Genomic DNA, 23,658 nt, shown 5'->3' on the forward strand with positions numbered 1-23,658 from the left:
AGCCCCATGGGCTCCCCCCAGCTCTGCCAATGCCCCTCAATCCCAACTCACAGCCCCCAGAGCTCCCCCAGCTCTGCCAATGCCCCTCAATCCCGACCCACAGCCCCCAGGGCTCCCCCCAGCTCTGCCAATGCCCCTCAATCCCGACTCACAGCCCCCAGGGCTCCACCCAGCTCTGCCAATGCCCCTCAATCCCAACTCACAGCCCCCAGGGCTCCCCCCAGCTCTGCCAATGCCCCTCAATCCCGACTCACAGCCCCATGGGGTCCCCCCAGCTCTGCCAATGCCCCTCAATCCCGACTCACAGCCCCCAGGGCTCCACCCAGCTCTGCCAATGCCCCTCAATCCCAACTCACAGCCCCCAGAGCTCCCCCAGCTCTTCCAATGCCCCTCAATCCCGACCCACAGCCCCATGGGCTCCCCCCAGCTCTGCCAATGCCCCTCAATCCCGACTCACAGCCCCCAGGGCTCCCCCCAGCTCTGCGAATGCCCTCAATCCTGACCCACAGGCCCCAGGGCACCCCCACCACTCCTCTGCCACCACGACACAAGGACACGCTGAGCGCAGGACCCTGGCTCTGGGTGGGGGGTGAATGGGCCTTTTTCCCTGCTGTGGAGCCCCCCTGCCTTTCATCTCCGCCTCACTGCCCCCATAGCAGGGTCTGCGCCGTCCCCCTCCACCCACTCCAGGGCGCATGAAGCATGGGGGGCAAACACAGGAGACCTGACGCCGCAACTGCTCAGAGGGACTGTGGGGGGATCATTGGGGAGAAGGCCACAGGTTCCCCCCTGAAAGCAGGTTCTACTCCTCTGCCAATGCCCCTCAATCCAGACCCGCAGCCCCCAGGGCTCCCCCCAGCTCCCAATGCCCCTCAATCCCGACTCACAGGCCCATGGGCTCCCCCCACCACCCCTCCCTGGGAGGCACCCCTCCTGAGTCCCCAGCTTCCCCTGGCCCCGCTCCAGAGCTGGCAGGACTCCCCAGCCTGTGTGGTGCTGCCCTGACTATGGGAGAACCCCCGACCCTGCCTGTGCCAGGCCCCCGCTCACCAACCAGGCCAGCGCAGTCTGGGCCCAGTGCCCTCTCGCCTCCCTGTGGTGCCGCGACCCACCACAGGGCCCAGCCTGGGGTGCGCACAGCCCTGTCTGCGCCTGAAACAGCTCTGGTCGGAGAGGTGCCAGCCCGGACATAGGGCGTGGGACCTGACTCCCAGGGGCAGAGCCCGCCAGACCGGGGCAACAGCTGGAGCCCCCCTCAGCTGGGACCAGAGGCTCCTAGCCCAAGGGTCCTGCTGGCAGAGGCCCCAGGGCTGCCCCCAGGGGATTCCTGCTGCACCCACAGCAGATCTTAGAAAAAAAACATCCCGGCTACACAGGAGTATGGCCAGCACCAGCGACTCCTTCACAGCCCAGGGGAAATTCCCCTCCCTGGAGGAAACTCACACGTCAGTTCCTGTCTGATCAACTTTCAGCCACTGGAGCTTAGGAAGAACCCAGGCGTCCTGGCTCCCAGCCCCCTGCTCTAACCACTAGACTCTGCTCCCCTCCCAGGGTCAGAACCCAGGTGTCCTGGCTCCCAGCCCCCTGCTCTAACCCCAGACTATCACATTCCCCTTTTTGCTGCTCTCCCCCAAGACCCTCCCCATGGCAGTGCAGCCGTGTGCACCAGTCACACGCTAAGGCTGGCAGTGCCACTTCGCTCCCCTACCACCCGGTCTCTCCCTGGCTGGCAAAAGGTGCTGAGTGAAGGGCCAGTGCCTGTGGTTCTCCCCCGCTCCCCAACCACAACCCCCATGATGGGGGGAGGGGCTGTCAGGGCCCCACTGCCAGTCAGAAACAGAAGTCCCAGGATGCAATGGGGCACCATGCATATTAAGAGCGAGGGGAGAAGCCGGAGGGCTGTGGAGTCACCGGAGAGGCCCAGAAGAAATCCCTGGGTCCAGCCCCCCTCCCCCATTAGTTCCGATCGGATCTCTGGGCCTGACCCACTGCACCCCTATGAGCCAGGCAGGTGGGGAGGAGGGGTCACAGCACCCCCCCCAGCACATGCCCCGGCCTTGGGCGCATCACTGCATTTAGGGCTGGAACCCTGTGGCTGGCCGATGGGCACAGGAGGCGTGGGGGGAGGACCAGGAACCGTCCCCCCGGAGCCAGCCCAGGCACTTGGTGGTGCACAGTGGAGGGTGGGAACTGGTGCCCAGTGTGGTGGGGTGGAGTGAGGACCGTCCTGGCCCTGCCGCCCCTTATGTGCGAGCCCAAGGCCAGCCCTGCTGCCCACCCGCGATGCCCCCTCCCCTAAACCGCAGCCTCTGGGCATGCACGAGGCTGGGATGGGGGGCTGGGAGTGGGACTCCTACCACTGCGGTCTGGGGATGCCCAGTCTGGATTGAGTGATGTGCGGCAGGGCCCAGGCCCCAGGGCTGCCTGGCTGGGCATGATGTCCACAGGGTGTGGGGTACATAGCACTTTGGGGGATGCTGTGCAGCAGCCAGCCCCAGCTCACTCATGCCCCCTTCCTCCCCAGCATGCCAGCAGATTTGGCCCTGGCTCAGTGAACCCCTGGCCCTTCCACATAGCAGGGTGGGCTCTGGTGCGAGCTCTGGTGCATGCCCTCCCCACCCCCCCACCCTGATGCGCTGGCCGCCGAGAGCCTGCTGGCCCCCCTTGCCCATCCGGCTAGGCCCGTCTCTGCGCAGCCTGGGAGCAGCCGGGCGGAAAAGACCCTGATTGTTCCTGACAAACTGGCCCCATTTCTCCGCTGCCAGCACGGCAGCTGGCAAGGGCTGGGAGCGTGGCTGAGAGGAGCAGGAGCGGCTCCGTCACCATGGGGGGCTGAGTGGGCACCCAGCAGGCAGCGGGATGGGGTGGGGGAGCCGCTCGAATCGGAGACTCCCCCAGATAAGCCTGTTGCCCAGCCCCCCATGTGAGCCCCCCAACTTCTCCCGGAGGAGCCCGCTCCTTGGCATCAGTTCCCCTGCCCCGTCTGAACGTCAGCACTGGGGCAACCCCCTCAGCCAGGCTCTTCCATGGGGTCTCGTAGGCCCTGAGTGAGGGGGCGTGTGCCATGGTGGGGCTGAAGGCTGCGGGGGTTAGCAGGCATCAGCCTGGTTCCGGCACTGGGCCCAGAGCAAATGCCTCCCCAGGTCAGCAATGACGGCTCCCCACACCCAGACCGAGCCCCGGTTATACCCTGGGGACACAAGGCTGGCCCTGAAGTCCGTAATGCTGCCCCCTCCCTGGCCTGCTCCGCCCAGGGCATGGCTCGCTGGCACTGCAAGGCCTCATTACCCGCCCACCCCACCACTCGGGTGCCATTGCCCCCTCAGGCCCACACAACCAGAGAGACCTGCGATCTGCCAGGAGACTTGGACCCCAGGCAACACCCAGGGGATACTGAACCCAGGAGTCCTGACTACTGCTCCTCTCCCCAAGCCAGCAAGGGGACACCGGAATCCTGCTCCCAGCACAAATCCCCATCAGGGCCAGTCCCAGGAGTGGCAACCCCAGCTCTGTCCCCCCTTGGGGCAGGAGGCAGAATCCCCCCCAAGCCCAACCAGGGCTCTGCTTGCTGTCCAGACCCCGGGGAGGGGGAACTGGGAGAGCAGGCCCCTGGCTATCTATCCTGGGGGGCTCTGTCTCATCCCTTCTCTCACACGACAGACAGGCCTGAGGCCTGGCAAACTCATTTCACAGTCACCTGCTGGAATCTGAGCACCCTTGTGCCCCAGGGAGCTGCGGGGCTATCCCAGGGATCAGCCCTAGGTTCTATCCCCAGCTCTGCAAGGGGAGTGGGGTTTAGTGGTCAGAGCAGGGGGGCTGGGTGTCAGGACTCCTGGGTTCTATTTATGGCTCTGTGAACTTGGGTGCATTCTTCCCCTCTCTGTGCCTCAGTTTCTCCTCTCGTCTGTGGGGTGATATCCAGCTGCCCCTTGGGGGCTGTTGATATCCCTGCCTGTGAACGGCTGGGTGTTCCTCAGGGGAAGGTGCCAGGGGACCCCCAAGTTTTGAATTGCCCCCGGCCAGTGTCCAGGACAATGTGGCCCTGGCAGATGCGTGTCCGACCCTGCAGCAATGCAGCTGGGAGCAGTTGCTGCTGTGGGGGCTGAGGGCAGCAGAGCCATGACAGGGCGGGGTCTCCCTGTCCCTAATGCCCTGGTGTGATACCGGAGCCCTGGAAGCCGACTGCCCTGCCCCAGCAAGCCCTGAGCCTGCGTCTCTGCCACAGGGCCACGGGTCTCCCCCGCCCACAGGCAGGCACAGCCACCGGCAGCTGGGCAACTTCCCAGATCTGATGCCTGCCCAGCCAGGGCCGGAGCCCCCAGGGCCCGATGAGAGACTCACTCGCTGGGGCATCTGGCACTGCCCGCTGTGGGGAGGGGGAGAGCAATGTGGTGCAGGAGATCCTGCAAAAGAAAAAGTTCCCAGCTAAGTTCCTGCAACTTCCTCATGCCCTGAGCCAGGCTGGGGATGGAGGGCAGGGGATGGGGCTCTTGGGGGCCTGGTGTGGGAGCCATTGGGGGGATGGAGTCCTTGGGGGGCTGGGGCTCTTGAGGGCTGTGTGTGTAGGATAAGGGGTCTGTTCTGATTTCCTCAGGATCCCAGCAGGGCCACAATTCCAGGGCAGGTGTTTGGCCAGTGCTTGAGCCCTAATCCCCTCTTGGACCCTCCACACAGCGAGGCCCAGAGGGAAAATCCAGCTGAGCCAGGTGCTAATTGGGAAGGTCTCAGAAGGGTTGCCAAGGCAGCAGATGATGCCAAGTGCCTGGAGGAAGGTGACCCTCACCCGGCTGGGCCTGCTCAGTACCCCCAGGCTGGCACCGCTACTGGCTGTGCCATCAGCCTGTCTGGAACTGTGTCCTGCAGCGCCAGTGTGGGGTGAGCGCTGGGCACCCCATCCTGTGGGGCTGGAATGGGGATCCTGCCCTAGGACAATGCACATCCCCCCACTCCAGAACTCAGCCTCCTCCAACACCCCACCTTCCCCCACCAGCTCCAGTACAGCCATGTCCCCTCCAATCCCTGTGCCCCCCAGGTTCCCAGCACCCCTGCCAATGCCCCAACATCTCCAGTGCCCTCTGGCACCCCTACAGATGCCAGCATAACTCTCTAGCAAACCATGTGCCACCTCTCTTCTGACCCACTAGACGATAACTGTCCGCTGCTTCTGCCAGCCAATGGAGTTGCTCCTGTAGCCTGAGGGGCGGCGCAGGAGGCTGGGGGGCAGCAGGTTCATTTCCCCCGTGGTGCAGGTGCCAGGCAGTGGCTTGGGGATGCACCAGAGCTTGGCCTCTGTCCAGCCAGGATCCCCAGAATGGTGCCAATGGCCCAGGCAGAGGCACCAAGAGGAGTCAGCAGGACCCATCCGGCAGAGCTGCCCCGGGGCCGGGCCTAGTGCCCACTACTGCTCTGGTGTTGCTGGAGGCAGAGCTGCTTCCCTGCCCCACGGCCAGGCACCCACCAGAAGAAGCAGGATTAACCAGTTCCCCTCCCCCCTGCCCAGAAGACCCCCAATGACTCTGTGACGAAGCGGGACTGTTCTTAATGTTTCATCTGAATATTGTGGGGGTGCCTCAGTTTCCCCCATGCAGTTCTTAAATATCTAGATGGTGGGATAAGGGTGTATGATCCTTGCAGAGCCCTAGAGGGCAGGTGTGTGCAGGGGTCTGGACACAGAGAATGGCCGACATCCTGTTTCCTGGCAACTGATGGCCTGGGCCCTTCCCCCCTGCAAGGTGAGAGTAAAGGGTTGGAGAACAAAGGAATCAGGTGACATCCTGGCCCGGAAAGGGACAAAGCCCAGAGGAGGAGGGGCTGGAAAGAGTTTTCAGTTTGGGGCTGGCTGGTGACAAGGAGTGAAGTGCAGATGTGATTGTCTGGCTCACTGCCCCCCAAAATGGACCCAGCTGAGGGGTCCTGTTCTCTGCACCTACAAGCTCTGTGTTAGACCACGTTCCTGTCATCTAATAAACCTCTGTTTTACTGGCTGGCTGAGAGTCATGTCTGACTGCGGAGTTGGGGTGCAGGGCCCTCTGGCTTCCCCAGGACCCCGCCTGGGCGGACTCGCTGTGGGAAGTGCACGGAGGGGCAGAGGATGCTGAATGCTCTGAGGTCAGACCCAGGAAGGTGGAAGTTGTGTGAGCTGTGTGTCCTGCAGATAATCAGCTCACAGAAAGGAGACTTCCCCAGAGTCCTGACTGGCTTCGTAGGGAGCAGTTCCAGAGCATCGCCCGGGGACTCTGTGACAACGGTGGCAGAGGTGGGATCTACTGCACACTGCGGATGGCGCTTCCTGCAGTAAGTGACTGGGGAGCAGTAAAACGAAGGGGGAATGACGAGGACCAGGCCTGCTGAAGGCTCAGAGAGGAGCGGTTTCAGGGGGCGGTTAACCCCTGGGAGTGTGTGACCAGCGAGAAGGACTGTGCAGTAATGGGGTCCCCCTGGGGACTGCGGTGAGCAGTCTCAGGGGTGGAGGAGCCTGCGACTTGGCCCTGGGAGAGAGAAGGACTTTAGTAGTAATAGGGTTCCCCTGGGGATTGCAGCGAGCGGTCCCAGGGGTGGAGTCTGCAGCTCGACCCTGGCAAAGAGGTGGTGACCTCGAGAAGGGCTGGCACACTAGAGGTTCTCCCTGGAAACCATGGGGAGCTGAGAGCACACAGACCTGTGAGTCCACAACAACTTGGGAAGAGCAGAGTGATGGCCTATCACCATCTCCTTAAGAAGGATTGCAACCCTGTGCAAAAAGAGAGGGTTGCACATTGGAAAGTTCACCAAAGCACAGTTAATTGTGCAGCTGGAGGAGGATGACCGCTCTAAGGAACAGATTCCTGACCCCAGTGGGGCTATAGCAGGATCTGGGAGCAGCTGGAGTGGGAGCCAGGCATCCCCGAGACTCCTGTCCCTGACCAGACGAGGGTCTTCATGATCGGGTGCCCCATCGGGGCATTGGAGACGGACAGGATTGGAGCTGAGTCTGAGAGAGCAAGAGGACTGTGAGAGTCAGCGAGAGTCCAAGAAAGAGCTGCAGAAGCAGCAGCAGCATGAACTGGCGGTGGGGGAGCGGAGAGGCCTAGGGGACCTCCCAGGGGTGAGTGGGAACAGACCCCGGGGTGCCAGTTCCGCAGGGAACCTCGAGACTAAATTGCTGCCCCTGGTTAAGGGGGGCGGGATGTGGATGCCCACCTCACTGCCTTTGAGCAGGCTGGAGATTTGAACCAGGGGGACCCTGTGGAAAAGCCCCGGTGTCTAGCTCCCTTGCTGTGTCCCAAGGCCATAGACTCTGTCAGCCAGATGGGTGGGGAGGTGGACAGGCTCCCACTCCTGGTCCCAACCTATATGTCTGTGTGGAGTTTCCTGGGGCCAGGCCCCTGAGACTCCCAGTGGGAGCAGAAGGTGATGGTCAATGGGGAGACATTCCTGGGGTGGCGAGATCCTGGGACAGAGAGAACTGTTGTCAGGCCCTGGGTGGTGCAGCCTCAGATGCTGAGGGGCTGTGTGAGCATCCCAGGGATGAAGCCCCTCGTCCTCCCTATGGTCCAGATCCCTGTGCAGACCCAGGAGGGGTGGGGCTGGCTGGTCGTTGGGGTTCTCCAGGAGACCAGCTGTTGTGGGGTGACTGTCTCTCTTTGGGACAGGATCCAGACCCTGCTCCTGTAACTGCGGAGGGTTTGAATTTGTATCCAGGGAACCAAACGGTGGAGAGGGAAATGGTCAGTGAAAATGCAGATGACCTGGCTGGCAGGGGGGAGGAGCCGCTAGGCTCAGGGTACCTGCCTGCCTGTGACCAGGCCCCTGGGGCTGGGTGGGACAGAGAGATGCTCCCCGCCCCCTTGCACACCGGAGAGGGGGCTTATGCTGGCTCTGATGCAGTGAGGAAAGCAGCGAGATCACTGCCTACCCCCACTGGGACAGCAAGGGCAGTGCTGAGCACAGTGGGAGCCGAGACCCCAGCTGAGGGAGGGGAGACACAGGCAGGGCAGGGTATCTGTTGGGAGTGGCAAGGTGCTTGCTAAGGAAAGTCTGGATGAGTCTAGGCAGCCTTGTGAGCTGATGGCTTTGTCTAGTCAGCAGTGTGGGAAGGCGAGGAGAGTGGAAGATGAGTGTCCCTGTACCTTACCTTGTTAAAGTTCTTGTTAAACCCTGGATTTGTGCTGGAAATGGCCCACCTTGATTATCATCCGATGAAGTGAGCTGTAGCTCACGAAAGCTCATGCTCAAATAAATTGGTTAGTCTCTAAGGTGCCGCAAGTACTCCTTTTCTTTTTGCGAATACAGACTAACACGGCTGTTACTCTGAAACCTGTATCTTACCTGTTAGCTGGGTGGAGAATTGTGACAGTGAAAGAAATGTGCCTGTGTCTGTCAGGGGTATTGACTTGCCTATGGAGGGAGCTACCCCGGTCTCCAAGCAGTTGTCTGTGAACAGCCTTGTGTGCTGGGACCAGGGGAATGAGATCCCAAGCTGTGTGTCTGGGAAAGGAGAATGTGTCTCTGGCTCTTTGTCTGTGGAGCAGACAGAAGGAGCCTTTCAGCCTGTGATGGTTGAGGATAGTACAGTTGTCTCAGAGTTGGTTCTGGATTCAGCTAAAGCCCAGGAAGGGAATGGTCTTAAGTTTGTGTCTGCTCGGGAGAATGGCCCTGCAACTAGGTCGCATCCAATTAGTGTCTACGTAAACTCCCAGAGACCAGACAATTCTGGTGCTTGTATTTTGCCTCTTGCTAGTGTGTTGTTGGGAAAGGGTGTAGCAACCCTGTCTAATCAGGGTGAGATCCTAGCCAGGGCACAAGGAGAGCATAAAGGTGATGTGATTGTGTTACCTACTGAGGGTGTGGAAACCTTTGACAAGAAGGAAAAGATTCCTGAACTTGTGTGTAGCAAAGGGAAGGAGAATGCTTCTAACCTTTTATCTAGGGAGTCTGTCAGTTTGCCTGAAAGGGGATTGTGTAGGAATCTGCCAGATGGGCCAGAGGTAATTCTGGATGTAAGGGAGACCCAGAAAGAGTCTGTTGTTGCTCAGGAAAGTGTTCCTCTAGAGCAAGCCCTAGGTGAAGAGGGTAAGGGCAGAATTTCTGTGAAGAGTGAATTGTTGCATAGAAAAGCCCCTAGGGAAAGGAATCCTCATGGTAGTCTTTACAAGCAGTTTACTGCAACTGAAGGGTGTGAAAGGGATTTAATCAAGAAAGTTTCAGTTCCTAACAGCCAGAAATTTTCTGTTGTGACTGAAGCCACTGACTTCCCTGTTGAAAGATCCAGTGTGGATAGCTTTGAGAAGGTCTCAGATGGAGTGAAAGCTGTTAAGAAAGTTAAACAGTCCTATAACCAAGTGGCTGTGTTTGGCCAGCTCGTTGGGGAGACAAGGTTGTTGAGAAAGGGATGTCTCCATGCTAGTTCTGTAAGTGAACAGTATGTGGCCCAGGTCAAGATGGGGGCTCTTAAGCAAGAGAGCCCGAATTGCAGGCCTCCAGACAGGAGCGCTGGGAGAAGACCCGATCCCAGTTTGACCCCCGGGGGTTTTGGGGTGGCAAAAGGGCACAGGCCGCATAAACCTTCCCACATACAGCATGCGAGTGCTATCGACCACCCCCAACCTAAGGGAGGGCGTGAAACTGGAAGGGCCTGGTGTAACTCTCACCAAGGAACAGGAGAGATGCTGGGGCATCCATGGGAACGTTGGTGGCTTCGAACTTCCCCAGGTCACCGGCTAAAGTGACCCTGCTCAGTTTAGTCTTGAAGGGGGGAGAGATGTGACGAAGCGGGACTGTTCTTAATGTTGCCTCTGAATATTGTGGGGATGCCTCAGTTTCCCCTATGCAGTTCTTAAGTATCTAGGTGGTGGGATAAGGGTGTATGAGCCCTAGAGGGCAGGTGTGTGCAGGGGTCTGGACACAGAGAATGGCCAACACCCTGTTTCCTGGCAGCTGATGGCCTGGCCCTTCCCCCCTGCAAGGTGAGAGCTAAAGGGTTGGAGAACAAAGGAATCAGGTGACATCCTGGCCTGGAAAGGGACAAAGCCCAGAGGAGGAGGGGCTGGAGAGAGTTTTCAGTTTGGGGCTGGCTGGTGACAAGGAGTGAAGTGCAGATGGGGTTGTCTGGCTCACTGCCCCCCAAAATGGACCCAGCTGAGGGGTCCTGTTCTCTGCACCTACAAGCTCTGTTTTAGACAATGTTCCTGTCGTCTAATAAACTTTCTCTTTTACTGGCTGGCTGAGAGTCACGTCTGACTGCGGAGTTGAGGGGCAGGACCCTCTGGCTTCCCAGGACCCCGCCTGGGTGGACTCGCTGTGGGAAGCGCACGGAGGGGAGAGAGGATGCTGAATGCTCCGAGGTCAGACCCAGGAAGGTGGAAGCTGTGTGAGCTGTGTGTCCTGAAGACAGTCTGCTCACAGAAAGGAGACTTCTCCAGAGTCCTGCCTGGCTATGTAGGGAGCAGTTCCAGAGCATCATCTGGGGACTCCGTGACAGATTCCCACTCCCACCCTCCCCCAGCCGCTCCCAGAGACCCCCCAACCCTCTGCAGATCTCAGCACCTCCCTTCCCCAGCCATTCCCCCACTGCCCGCACAACCCCCATCATAGAATATCAGGGTTGGAAGGGACCCCTGAAGGTCATCTAGTCCAACCCCCTGCTCGAAGCAGGACCAATTCCCAGTTAAATCATCCCAGCCAGGGCTTTGTCAAGCCTGACCTTAAAAACCTCTAAGGAAGGAGATTCTACCACCTCCCTAGGTAACGCATTCCAGTGTTTCACCACCCTCTTAGTGAAAAAGTTTTTCCTAATATCCAATCTAAACCTCCCCCACTGCAACTTGAGACCATTACTCCTCGTTCTGTCATCTGCTACCATTGAGAACAGTCTAGAGCCATCCTCTTTGGAACCCCCTTTCAGGTAGTTGAAAGCAGCTATCAAATCCCCCCTCATTCTTCTCTTCTGCAGACTAAACAATCCCAGTTCCCTCAGCCTCTCCTCATAAGTCATGTGTTCCAGTCCCCTAATCATTTTTGTTGCCCTTCGCTGGACTCTCTCCAATTTATCCACATCCTTCTTGTAGTGTGGGGCCCAAAACTGGACACTCCAGATGAGGCCTCACCAATGTCAAATAGAGGGGAACGATCACGTCCCTCGATCCGCTCGCTATGCCCCTACTTATACATCCCCATCCCTCCCACCCCCTCCGGATCACTGCACAGCCATGCGGTCCCAAGGCACACAATCCCTCAGCAGTTCCACTCCCCAAATCAGCCCCCCCCCCCGCCCACACAAACACACATACCTGGCCCAGGGAAGGCCCTGCCTCGCCTGCCATCCAAACCAGCCCCTCACCACAAAGGCCCCACTCTGGGATGGGGAGTCAGCACCCACCAGATAGCAGCACCATGCCCCAGGGGCGGAGGGGGCAAGAGCAGGGGTGGGGTGAGAGGAAGCAGCAACTGGGGTTGGGAGCCAGGACTCCTGGGTTCTATCCCAAGCCCAGCTCACTGTGTGCCCTGGGAAGACTCCTGCCACCGTGTGACTCAGTTTCTCCCTTTGTGCCATAAGGGTTAGTGATGCTGACACACTTGCGAACCTCAGGTGGGTAACAAGCAGCACCATGTATCCCCTGCAGGAGGCACTCTCCTGCCCAGATCACAAGCAGCCTTCCCAGGTGGCCTTGCATGGAGCTGTGCCAACCACCTTGTGGGGGGCCTGGTGCCCTGACCCATCATGGCCCCAGCCCTCCTGTGCCCCAATGCCATGGCCCCTGCACCAGAGAGACAAGCTCCCAGCTCTCCCCATGGGAGAGGGGCTGCCCCTTCCGGCTCCAGACAGGCAGTGCTGTGTGACCTGACTAAGGAGCATGGTGCCCCCCGATGGGCCATGGCTGAGCTACAGCCCACAAAGCTGGGGCAAAACTGAGCCAGGGGCCCCCTTGCTGCGGGCCGTGTCTCACTGGTGGCCTCTGGTGAACGGCTCCAGTGCGGGGGCAGATGGTGGCTCCTGGCCCTCCTGCTTCAGGCCCCGCAGACACCAGCAGGGGCCATTCATTCAGATTCACGCCCCAACTTGGGCAGGCGAGGCTGAAAGGCTCAGTCCAGCGTGGACCCTGGGGCATGGCCCCACGGATTCAGGCCCTGAGCCGCTGCCTGCAGGGAAATGACATTCCCTTCTCCTTCGTCAGCTCCTCCCTGCCAGCGCTTTCTCTGGCATTGTCTGTGATGAGCCAGGGCACCCCCAAGAGACAAGCTGGGTCACCCTGGCGGTGAGGGACTTGGGGGCAGCGAGCCATTGAGGCCATTAACAGCAGCTAGGAATCTGTGGTGCAGGGCGGGTCCTGAGCGCGGGGGGCTGGCACCCAGGGATGGGAGCCTCCATGCTGGCTGCTCCCCAGGCCCAGCCACACGGGGAGGTGGGATCTGGGGTTCAGTGCCATCCCTTCTGGAAGTGGCAGAACTGGCCCGGCCCCAGAGCCGCAGGCATTGTGGCAAAGGGGCAGCCGTGCTGCAGGGCGAACTGCCAGGCTCAAAGTCGCAGCCCTGGTACGGCACGGATGATTTGGTGCCAGTGACGATGGGAGGGCACCACAGTCAGCCACCGGGAACCAAGCTCTCCCCAAGTACCCAGGTGGGCCTAGCTCAGCCCAGCCAGGCTGGCCTTCTGGCTGCTGACAGTGGAGGAAGGAACTGAAAAGGGAACCCATCAGCACGACTCTGCTCAGAGATAAAAATAACCCATTAAGCCACAACAACCTGCTTATATAAAGGCCGGCGGGTGTCGCGGTACAGCCAAGAGCAACCGGCCTCCAGTCGGGGGTGGGAAGAAGGGGGAGGGGACAGACTCAACAACCAAGCCAAGGTCCCTCGGTTCCCACTCCCCACAGCACTGCTTACCGACTTCAATGCCACATCAAATATCTAGCAACCCTACAATAACATTGCAGTGCACACAGCCCACTGAGCACCCTACCAAAACTATCCAGTGAGTGACACCCACGCAGCACCCTACAATAAGAATCTAGTGTGAGACACCCACTGAGAACCCTATCGTAACAATCCAGTGTGTGATACCCACAGAACACCCTACCAAAACAATCCAGGGTGTGACACCCTGTAGCGGAGTGGTCACCCGCTCCAGCCTTAAAACAGCCCAGGAGAGGGCTATGGCTGGGAGCAAGCAGTTCTCAGGCTGACTGGGGGAAGCAGGCTCAGCTGTGGCCACATCCCAGTCAGGGCTCAGCTGGCCCTTATAAGAGGGCCGTGGGCCAGGAGCAGAGAGTCTCCTCTAGCTGTTGAGTGAGATGGGCCTGGCTGCTGGGGAGTGGACCAGGGTATCTGAGGTGAAGCAGGGCTGGGGAAGGCCAGAGGAGCTGGGAGGCTCCAGACTGGAAAACCTGCAGGCCTGGCAGATGGCCTAAGATAGGTACCGGGGTTGCAACAGGGCAGCCCATGGGTAGACTGAGGCAGCAGGTCCAAACCCCCTTGCCTGTGATGACTGGCTTACACACTGCAGTCCACCCCCATGTGCGGGGGCTCAGTGGTGACTGGCAGTAGCCAAAGACTGAAGCAAGGTGGGGATAGTGGGTGGGGGTTCTGTGGGGAGGGGAGACCCAGAGACTGTGGGGGTACTGCCAAGGGGCAGCACCCTGGGAAAAAGGGGCACTGGGGTCTGGGAGGGAAACGGGGGCCAGCGACAAGTGGGACACCAGCCTGCAGAAGGTACTCTGGAGGCTGGAGGAGCTAATTCCCTGAGAGACCAGCAGGAGGCGCCACAGGGGTGAGTCTCGCCCCATGACACACCCACTGAGCACCTCGCGGAGACAATCCAGTGTGTGACACTCACTGAGCACCTTACCAACACAATCCAGTGTGTGACACCCACTGAGCACCCTACCAAAACAAACCTAGGTTGTGACAGCCACTTAAGTGCCCAGTGAGTATAGCCTAGATCAGGCTTGCCTGCCACATGGAGCCTGGAGAGGGGGCTGCAGCCCTGGGCCGGGCCAAATACACGGAGTACAGCGCAGCCCGGCAGGGAGATTTCACTGTGCAGGGAACAAAACGAGTTTGTTGGGAGGTTGCAAACCCCAAGTGCCCCTGTAATGCCCCAGGGTCACGAAACCGTGGAACCGCAGAGATGGGAAAATGGGCAGAGTCAAAGTAACCAGGCACAGCTCCCTCCAGTTCTCCGATCCACGGCCCCCTGCCAGCACAGCCCAGGGCTCTCCCTTTCCCCATCACAGAGCTCTGCCCATGTCCCTCAGTTCCCACCTGCTGCCGCCTGCTAACCCAGCTGTGGGCTTCCTCCCGCTCCTGCACAGAGCTCTGCCGGTGCCCCTCAGTCCTGACCCACAGCCCCCCTAATGTGCCAGTTCTGGGCCTCCCCAAAGTGGCTCTACCAAGGCCACCCACTTACTAACTCATGGTCCCCCCACACCACATAGTTCCACGGAAGTGCCCCCGTCTTGCCCTGCAGCACCCCCCGCGGGACCCTTGGAGCAGAGACGTGCCCCCGGGACGCTGAACCCAATAGGCTTGGGTCTGTTTACAGTGACTGGAGGTGGGCACACAGCCAAGGCCTTTAGTCCCCAAAACCAGCCCAGGGCCCGTCTCCCTCCGCCCACGTGCCCTGTACTCCCCGCTTCCGCTCTGCCCACTCAGCACTGAAGCGACCATGACACCTGCTGAGCGAGGGGTCCCATGGTCCCTGCCCGGCTGACACCACAATGGGCAATGGCTGGCAGCCAGGGGAGGCACTCATGTGGGGTGGTGCAGTGTTCGGTGCAGGTCCCCACCCTCCCCCAGGGGTGTCCTCCCCCACCATGTCCCAGCCCCGGCACTCCACAGGGAGCTCTCCGCACCCTGCTCCTGCCGCCAACGCCCCCAGGCACCAGGCAGGCAGGAAAGAGCATGGTTGTTTGTTCTTGTTCTAACCTGCTGGGGTTCCCAGCCTGCTGCCCCCCATGGCTTTGTTTGGTCTCACCCCAGTACGCTACATCTCCCCAAATTCACCCCTCCTGCGCACCCCCCTGCCAACAATGTACCAGTTCTGCCCCCCTCTCCCTCCTGCTAGCCAAGCTGGCCCCGCCGTGGGGGGGACCCTGCTCATACACATGAACATAGACAGACAATCACACACACAGACATGTTGATACACTGACACAAACACATGCTGACACGCACACGCACTCTGCTAATTCACACCGAGTTCTTCCACACCAACGGACATATTTGATACCCTGTGCTGGACAATCTAATATGGCCTCACCCCCTCAATCCTGACCATCAGCCCCCTGCTTGCCCAGCCCTGGGCTTCCCCCATCCATCCCCCCCCCCCCAGGTCTGCCAGTGCCCCTCAATCCCGACCCTGCCGTGCCCAGCTCCTCCTGCCTGGCTCAGCCGCTGTTCTCTGCCCAGCTGGGTGTCTGCATGTAGGTAATTCCTTGGGTAGCTCCCCTTGCCCCATGCTACCAATCCCAGATGCTGATGAGATGAACACGGCCCTGCGAGCCTTGGGCTCCCTCCCCATTATGGGGCCCTGGGGATGGGTGCTGGTCTGCAGAGTTGGGGGAGGGTGTTATGGTGCAGCCAGGGCAGCATGGCCGGGGAATTGGGCTGGGATCCCTCAGACCCTGGGGCAGGCGGGGTCTCAGGGTTAGCAGGGGCAGTCCCCCCCTCAGCCTGCTCAGCAGAGGGAGACGGGGGGGGAGGAGGTGCCACTCCATGACTTGCTGCATGCCCAGCTCCTCGTCCGGGGCCCAGCACTCCCACTGGTTATGGGAGGGGCCCTGCCATGTGCTGGGGGGGGGTGGTCTCCCACCCTGGCACAGAGCAGCTGAAGGATGGGGCACTGGTCCTTCCTCCAGCTCCCGCAGGCGCCAGCCCTGGTTCTGTTACCACGCTCAGCCTCCAACAGAGACACCTCCCCAAAGCCTGCCAACAGGAGCGATTCTCTAGGCTTCCCTAGCGAGTACGCTTGGGGCTGAAACCGGGTTGCCCACCACGGTCAGCACCCACCATGGGGGATGCTGCTGGGCCCCTGCAGTCACACACGCCCCCCCAGGGGGGGAGCAGTACAGTGAGCCCAACGCAGCAGTTTAGCATGGTCCCATGTCCAACAGCAGAAAGGCTGGCATGGCAGGGGGCAGAACGCTCCTGGGACAGGCCAGGACACGCCAGGAACGCCAGCTCTGGGCAAGGCGCTGTGGGAGCAGCACGGGCCACGGACGCCCAAGTTTCACATCTCATCAGAAAGCTGGTTCTCTCACCAGGCCCCCTGCTGTGCCCCCGCCCTGATCCCTGCAGCATGAGGCCCCCACCATGCCCCTATCCTAGGGTGACCAGATGTCCCGATTTTATAGGGACAGTCCCAATATTTGGGGCTTTGTCTTATATAGCCGCCTATTACCCCCTACCCCCATCCTGATTTTTCACACTTGCTGTCTGGTCACCCTACCCTATCCTGACAGCATGATGCCCCTGCCACCCCCACCCTGGTCCCTGCAGCACGAGTCCCCCACCAGGCCCCTGTCCCCATCCCCACAGCATGGTGCCCCTGCAACCCCCCCACCCTGGTCCCTGCAGTATTATGCCCCCTGGCACCATGCTGGAACCTTGGTGTCAGCTGGGCAGGACCTGGGGGTTCCCTGGGTCTGCCCCTGGAGCAAGGCCTGCAACAGAGTCACAGGCAGGAGCAGGAAGTGGGGTGGGACTGGGGGGATCCCCTCACTGCAGCCCCACAGCCATGCCAGAGCTGAGCCCTTCTCCTCGGGCTTTGTGCACCTGCCTAGACTGATGGGGAAGAGGGCTGGGAAAGATCATAGTCCAAACCCTGCCGGGCACCGCCAGCGAGAGTCGCCCCGTGGTGGGACTCCCTGCACTGCCACCGAGCACTGCCCTGCAATGGGACCCCCTGGCACAGAACACCACCCGGCAACGAGACCCACCGACACAGCCACCAAGCGCCACCCCCCAACGGTACCCCTCACACGGCCACTAAGCGCCGCCCCAGACACACACGCTCCTCATACCACCCCGGGCACTATCGCCGAGCACCGCCCCGCCACGGGACCCCCCGGGCGCTATCGCCGAATGCCTCCCTGCCATGGGACCCCCCGGGTGCTGCTGCCGAGCGCGTCCCTGCCACGGGACCCCCCGGGTGCTATCGCCGAGCGCCGCCCCGCCACGGGACCCCCCGGGCGCTATCGCCGAATGCCTCCCTGCCACGGGACCCCCCGGGCGCTATCGCCGAGCGCCGCCCCGCCACGGGACACCCCGGGCGCTATCACCGAATGCCTCCCTGCCACGGGACCCCCCGGCGCTATCGCTGAGCGCCGCCCCGCCATGGGACCCCCCGGCGTTATCGCTGAGAGCCACCCCGCCACAGGACCCCCCGGGTGCTATCGCCGAGCCCCGCCCCAACACGGGACCCCCTGGGCGCTATTGCCAAGCGCCGCCCCGCCACGGGACCCCCCGGGTCCTGCCGCTGAGTTCCTCCCTGCCACGGGACTCCCCAGGCGCTGCCGCCGAGCACCTCCCTGCCATGGGACCCCCCGAGCGCTATCACCAAGCGCCATCCCACCACGGGACCCCCCGGGCGCTGTCGCCGAGCGCCGCCCCGCCACGGGACCCCCCGGCGCTATCCCCGAGCACCGCCCCGCCACGGGACCCCCCCGGGTGCTGCCACCAAACAGGATCCTGGGAGTGTCTCTGGCATCTACCTGGGAAATATCTGGGGCTCTGCCTGAGTCCATGTCACACGCACAAGGGAGTCAGAGGTATGAGACCAAGCACTAAAAGAGAGGGAGGGTGACAGGAGGTGGGAGAGAGCGAGCAAGCAAGAGATGAGCCCAGACAGACAGCCCCAGGCACAGGGACAGCCCCGGGCATACCCAGTCCCAGCCCAAGTCCTACTGCAGGGCTCTCGGAGCGAGCTGAGAGAAGTCTCGGCCCAGGGGTCCACCTCAGCTGAATCAGGTGCTGTGGCCCTCCCCCACCTCCATGTTGGGGGCCCTGGTCCCCTCCCCACCGCAGCCTTTCTGGGCTGGTTCCAGCCAAGACCAGAGCTGCCAACAGGGCATTTCTCCCGGCATGGCCACCCCAGCCATCCAGAGCAGGGGACCCCACTGACACCATTAGAGCCGAGGGGAAGATGGGGGAGGTTGGGGCCCAATAGAGCCATGGGTCGGGGAGCTGACCTAAGAGTCTTTGGGAGCCTGGGGGGGCCCATCCCCCCGCCCGGGCTCCTCACAAATAACAGCTTTTGACACAGCCAGGGCAGGGGTGAACACAGACTCAGCAGCGAGGGCAGCGCCGGCTTCCGGGGGTGGAGGTTACAGACTCCCTGAATGCCCCCTTCCAGCAGCCCCCATAACCTCTACAGATCAGTAAGCCAACCCCTGCAAAGGACTCGGGGGGGGGGCTTTGTCATCCGCAAGGGCCACTTCCACCCCCTCCCAAACCTCCCTGCAACTGACGTGAGATACAGCGGGATTGAGGGGCACTGTCTGAGCTCAGGAGATGGGGGGAACCCAGGGCTGGGATAATAGGGGGCTGCGGGTTGGGACTGAGGGGCACCAGCAGAGCTGGGTGGGTGGGTGATGCTGGTTTATCACCTGCCTGCTCTGTCCCTCGTTCTGACTGAGCTTATGGGGAGAGGGGGATGATGGGAGGCAGAGGGACAGGATGGGGGCAGAGGGATGGGACATTTCGGGGGGAGAGGGACGGGATGGGGCACGGGGATGGCACAGGGGTGTCAGGGGACAGAGGGACAGAGCAGGGGCAGAGCGATGGGGTGCCGGAGGGCAGAGGGATGGGATGGTAGGTGCTGGGGGGAGAGGGATGGGACGGGGGCAGAGAGATGGGACAGGGGCAGAGGGATGTAACAGGAAATGCTGGGGGGCAGAGGGACATGACAGGGGGCAGAGGGATGGGGGTACCGGGGGATGGGATGGGGGTACTGGGGTAGGGGGATGGGATGGGTGCAGAGGAATGCGACAGGGAGTGCCGGGGGGCAGAGGGATGGGGGTACTGGGGAGCATGGGGACGGGACGGAGTCAGCGGCTCCACACTTCAGGGGCTCCTTTGCTTCTCACTCCTGACTGCTGTGAACTTCATCTGGGGCGCTGCTTCTGCAGGCCAAGCTCCAGGCCTGCCCCCCCCCCCCCGCTCCCAGGACTAGGGAGTGATGGAGCCTGTAGCCCAGCCACCCACAAGGCTGGAGAAGAGCATCTTCCACCCCTCCCTCACTTCTGCCTCCCTCCAGAGGTGACAGCATCTCTGGGTGGAGGCTGCTTTGGGGACCCCGATCCTGAGGTCACGGGGGAGGGGGGCTGTGCAGGGACAGGGAGGATGGAGCCAGGATCTAGGTCAGAGATGATGCTTCAAGCTTCAGCCATGAGGGGCACAATCCGCCGAGCACACCCCCCCCCCCCGCAGAACCAGCAGCCCCCGGCGGGTCAGGGCAGCCAAGGGACCCCCCCCCCCCGGCACAACTGCCAGAGCCTGGCCCGGGGGGGCGAGGGGGAAAGGCAGGATCGTGCTAAGTAATAGCCTTGGAGATCAGATAGGTCTGACCGCCCCCATCCCCTTGTGCCCCGCCCACACTCCCCACTCCTCCAGTGCCGTCTCTCCAGCCCCGATATCCCGCCCCCCCCCCCCCCCGGGTCACAGACACACACTGGAAGCAGAACTGATCTGAAATGACAAAAAGTTCCATATTGTGCCCCGGAGGGCTAAGGCGGGGGTGGGGGATGAGATAGGAGGCCGGGGGGGGGGGGGGGTAGGAAGGAGGGAGCAAGGGGAGGGGAGATGGGGTAGGTGGTAGAGTGGGAGTCCGGGGGAGGCGGGGTTTAGACTGGGGGCAGAGGAGGGGGCAGGCAGTGGGGTAGGGGAAGGAGTGAGCGTCCGGGCGAATTCCGCACAACTGTCCCCCCCCCCCACGCCCCCCAGCTCTGTGTAAACTGCCCCCCTCCCAGGGAAGTTTCAGGCCCGTCCGATCAGCACCATCCCGGGGGCGATACTGCCCCCCTCCCCCAGCACAGCGGTCCGACAGGCGCCGCGGGTCCAACCCCCAGGCTGGGGAGTCACGAATCGGGCCGGATCAGAGAGCTGGGGAGGGGGTCGCCGGCACACAGACGGACGGACAGAACATCCACTCACCCAGAATCATCCCGCGGGCTCCGGGCGCAGCCCCAGCGATCCAGGTGTGTGTGTGGGGGGGGGTCAGGCAGCCCCAGCGATCCAGGTGTGTGTGTGTGGGGGGGGGGTCAGGCAGCCCCAGCGATCCAGGTGTGTGTGGGGGGGTCAGGCAGCCCCAGCGATCCAGGTGTGTGTGTGGGGGCGGGGGTCAGGCAGCCCCAGCGATCCAGGTGTATGGGGGGGGGTCGGCCAGCCCCAGCGATCCAGAGGAGCGGGGCGGGCAGCCCAGCGATCCGGGGTTGGGGTCAGGCAGCCCCAGCGGTCGGGGGGGCGGTGAGGGGCTCTCCCCGGGCCGGGCCGGGCGCGGATATGGGCAGCGGGGTCCGTGCACAGAGAAGCCGAAGCCGCAGCACCAACAATGTGAGCCCCGAGCAGGCAGCGCGGCTCCTGGGCAGGGACCCCCGGGGCGACTCGCCTGCCCGGCCCGCGATTGGCTGCGCTGCCAACTCCAGAGCCAATGGCAGCGGCCAGAGCGAAAGGAGCAGCCAGCGAGCGGCGGGGGCCGGGCCGCCCAGGGCTGCGTTACCCGGCAGGGCCCAGGTGAGCGAGCGCACCTTGCCGTGCCGGGCCGGGCCGTGCCGGGCTGGGCTGGTGGAGACCTGCCCCCCGCCAGCCGACTGACACCCACTGCGGAACAGACAGACAGACAGACACACACACATACACACACTGTGTGACAGATACACACCCACTGCGGGACAGACAGCCACACACTGAGAGACAGCCAAACGCATACTGCAGGACAGACACACACACTGCAGGACAGTCACACACACTCTGAGAGACAGTCACACACGCACACACACATTCAAAGACAACCTCCCCCCCCACCACCACACACACACTGTGGGACGTCCAACTATACACACACACTGAGAGACAGCCCCCCACCCCCCCCACACACAGTTATGTTGAGACAGATAGACACACACGCTGTCTGTCAGGCTCCCCAGTTTGCCACCCCCTTTCAGGCACACACAAAAAGCTTCATGCTTTGTTTGCCCCCATCTGACCCATCCCCAGGTCAGGCCAGAGTCCCCGGATACCCAGGATGTATTGAGGGAATCTCAAGTCCCTGAGCTGGAGTGTCTGGAGTATTCAGTGGGATGGTGCATGGGCACGGAGAATGTATGGGGGGGTTGGTGTGTCGGGTGGAGGATGAGGTATGAGGTGAAGTTGGAGGGTTGGTGTGTTGGGGATTTGGGGTATGAGGAGTGGGGGAGGGTTGGGGTATGAGGCGTGGGTGTGTGTGTTGGGGGTTGCGATATGAGGAGCAGGTTGGGGGGTTGATGGGTTGGGTTGGGGTATGAGGAGTGAGGGGTGTGTGTTGGGGTTTGTGGTATGAGGAGCAGGTTGGGGGGGTTGGTGTGTTGGGGTTGCAGTATGAGGAGCGGGTTGGTGGGTTGGGGTATGGGGGTGGGGGGTTGGGGTACGCAGCGCAGGTTGGGGAGTTGGGGTCTGAGGAGTGGGGTGGTGGGTTGGGGTATGAGGAGGGTGTGTGTTGGGAGTTGGGGTATGAGAGTGGGTTGGGGGGTGTGTGTTGGGGGTAGGGGTATGAGTAGCGGGGGAGGGTTGGGGGAGGTTTGGGGTACACAGAGTGGAGGGGATTTGGGGGAATAAGGAGTAGAAGGGGGTTGGGGTGTGAGAAGTATGAGGTGTTGGGGTATGCGGAGCAAGGGTGTGTGTTTTGGGGTTGGGGTACGAGGAGTGGGGGAGGGTTGGGGTTCACAGAGCAGTTTGGGGGTGGGGTTGGGGTTGCAGTACGAGGAGCAGGTTGGGGTTTGGGTGTGTTGGGGTATGCAGAGCGGGGGGATGCATGTTGGGGTATGGGGAGCAGGGGAGAGTTGGGGTATGAGGAGTGGGTGTGTGTGTGTGGGTGGTTGGGGGTTCGGGTCTGAGGCGTGCAGGGGGTTGGAGTACGAGGAGTGTGTGTGTGTGTGTGTGTGAGAGAGAGAGAGAGAGAGGTTGGGGTATGAGGAGTGCAGGGGGTTGGGGTATGAGGAGTGCAGGGGGTTGGGGTATGAGGAGTGTGTGGGGGGGGTTGGGGTATGAGGAGTGTGTGTGTGTGTGTGTGTTGGGGTCGGAGTATGAGGAATGCGGAGGTTGGGGTATGAGGAGTGTGTGGGGGGGGGTTGGGGTATGAGGAGTGCAGGGGGTTGGGGTATGAGGAGTGCGGGGGGTTGGGGTATGAGGAGTGGGGGAGGTTGGGGTATGAGGAGCGTGTGTGTTGGGGGTCGGGGCATGAGGAGTATGGGGGGTTGGGGTATGAGGAGTGTGTGTGTGTCTGGGGAGTTGGGGTATGGGAAGTGGGGGAGGTTGGGGTATGAGGAGCGTGTGTGTGTGAGGGGTTGGGGTATGGGAAGTGGGGGAGGTTGGGGTATGAGGAGCGTGTGTGTGTCTGGGGGGTTGGGGTATGGGAAGTGGGGGAGGTTGGGGTATGAGGAGCGTGTGTGTGTGAGGGGTTGGGGTATGAGGAGTGGGGGAGGTTGGGGTATGAGGAGCGTGTGTGTGTGAGGGGTTGGGGTATGGGAAGTGGGGGAGGTTGGGGTATGAGGAGCGTGTGTGTCGGGGGTCGGGGCATGAGGAGTGCGGGGGGTTGGGGTACGCAGAGCGAGGGTGACCTGGGCTGTCCTCCCCCATAGCAGGGCCTTCCCTCCAGACCCGAGCCAGTGGTGAGTGCCTGGAATACTAACAGCAGCCGCCAGCTCTGATCTGTCTCAGCACATTGGAGGCGAGGGAGCTTCATGCGGCAGCTGTCCTGGGAAATCAATAACGGCCCCAGGAGAGGCGCGGGGCAGGGCCTTGGGGGGGCCGCAGCCTCTGGCAGGGCTGGGCTGGGGGCGCACTGGGGTCATGGAGAGGTACGGGTGTGTGTGTGCAGGATGTGTGTCTGTATACATTTGTGTGCATGGCTAGAGACCGTGTGTGCAGATGTATCAATGCCTGTGTGTGCACATAGGTGTCCATGTTGTCCTGTGTTTAGGAAGCACTCTGTACGTGTGTCATAGCAGTGTGTTGTTTGTATGGTTGGGTTGGGTGTGTATGTGTGCGTGTACAGTTGCATGTTTATAGTCGTGACTGTACCTGTGTTAAAACACGAGTGGGTGTGAGCGTGCACACCGGTATGTGTCTCAGTGGTTCTCTATTAACGGGGTACAGTCAGACCAGTGTGTGTGCACCTGTATGCAGACGGCTGTGTGATTCTTTCGATGCCTGTTTAAGGGGGTGTGTGTACATGCAGGGCAGGGGGTTGCAAATGGTTGTGTAGATGTAACCGTGTGTGCACGTATACCTGTTTGTGTATGGGGGGACTGTGTGAATGTGACTCTGTGTGTGTGTGTGTGTGTGCGTGTGTGGCAGCTCACCTCCTTCCCTCTTTATAAAGTAGCTGCTGGGTCCAGCACTCACTGAGTCATTCCACCTTCCCTTCCCGCCCCCCCCCCCGCCCGCCCGCCACCTGCCCATTGTTCCCTCCCCCGCCCTTCCCCCCCT

General features: G+C 61.6%; 1 protein-coding gene across 3 annotated transcripts in view; it reads right to left on the reverse strand.

Annotated features, from left to right (window-relative positions):
• The window catches only part of ZNF385A (zinc finger protein 385A), a 74,242-nt gene extending 54,029 nt beyond the window's left edge, over positions 1–20,213 (reverse strand). For 2 of the 3 annotated variants that reach the window (XM_084610345.1, XM_084610344.1), the window contains exon 1: positions 20,128–20,213. In XM_084610345.1, coding sequence (XP_084466471.1) covers positions 20,128–20,137 — 10 coding nt within the window. In that variant the 5' untranslated portion in view covers positions 20,138–20,213. The remainder of the gene's footprint in view (positions 1–20,127) is intronic. The other variant, XM_084610346.1, reaches the window with a different exon arrangement.
• Between the last annotated feature and the right edge of the window lie 3,445 nt (positions 20,214–23,658).

This window comes from Lepidochelys olivacea, assembly GCF_965140295.1.
Source record: "Lepidochelys olivacea isolate rLepOli2 genome assembly, chromosome: 20".
Lineage (NCBI taxonomy): Eukaryota > Metazoa > Chordata > Testudines > Cheloniidae > Lepidochelys > Lepidochelys olivacea.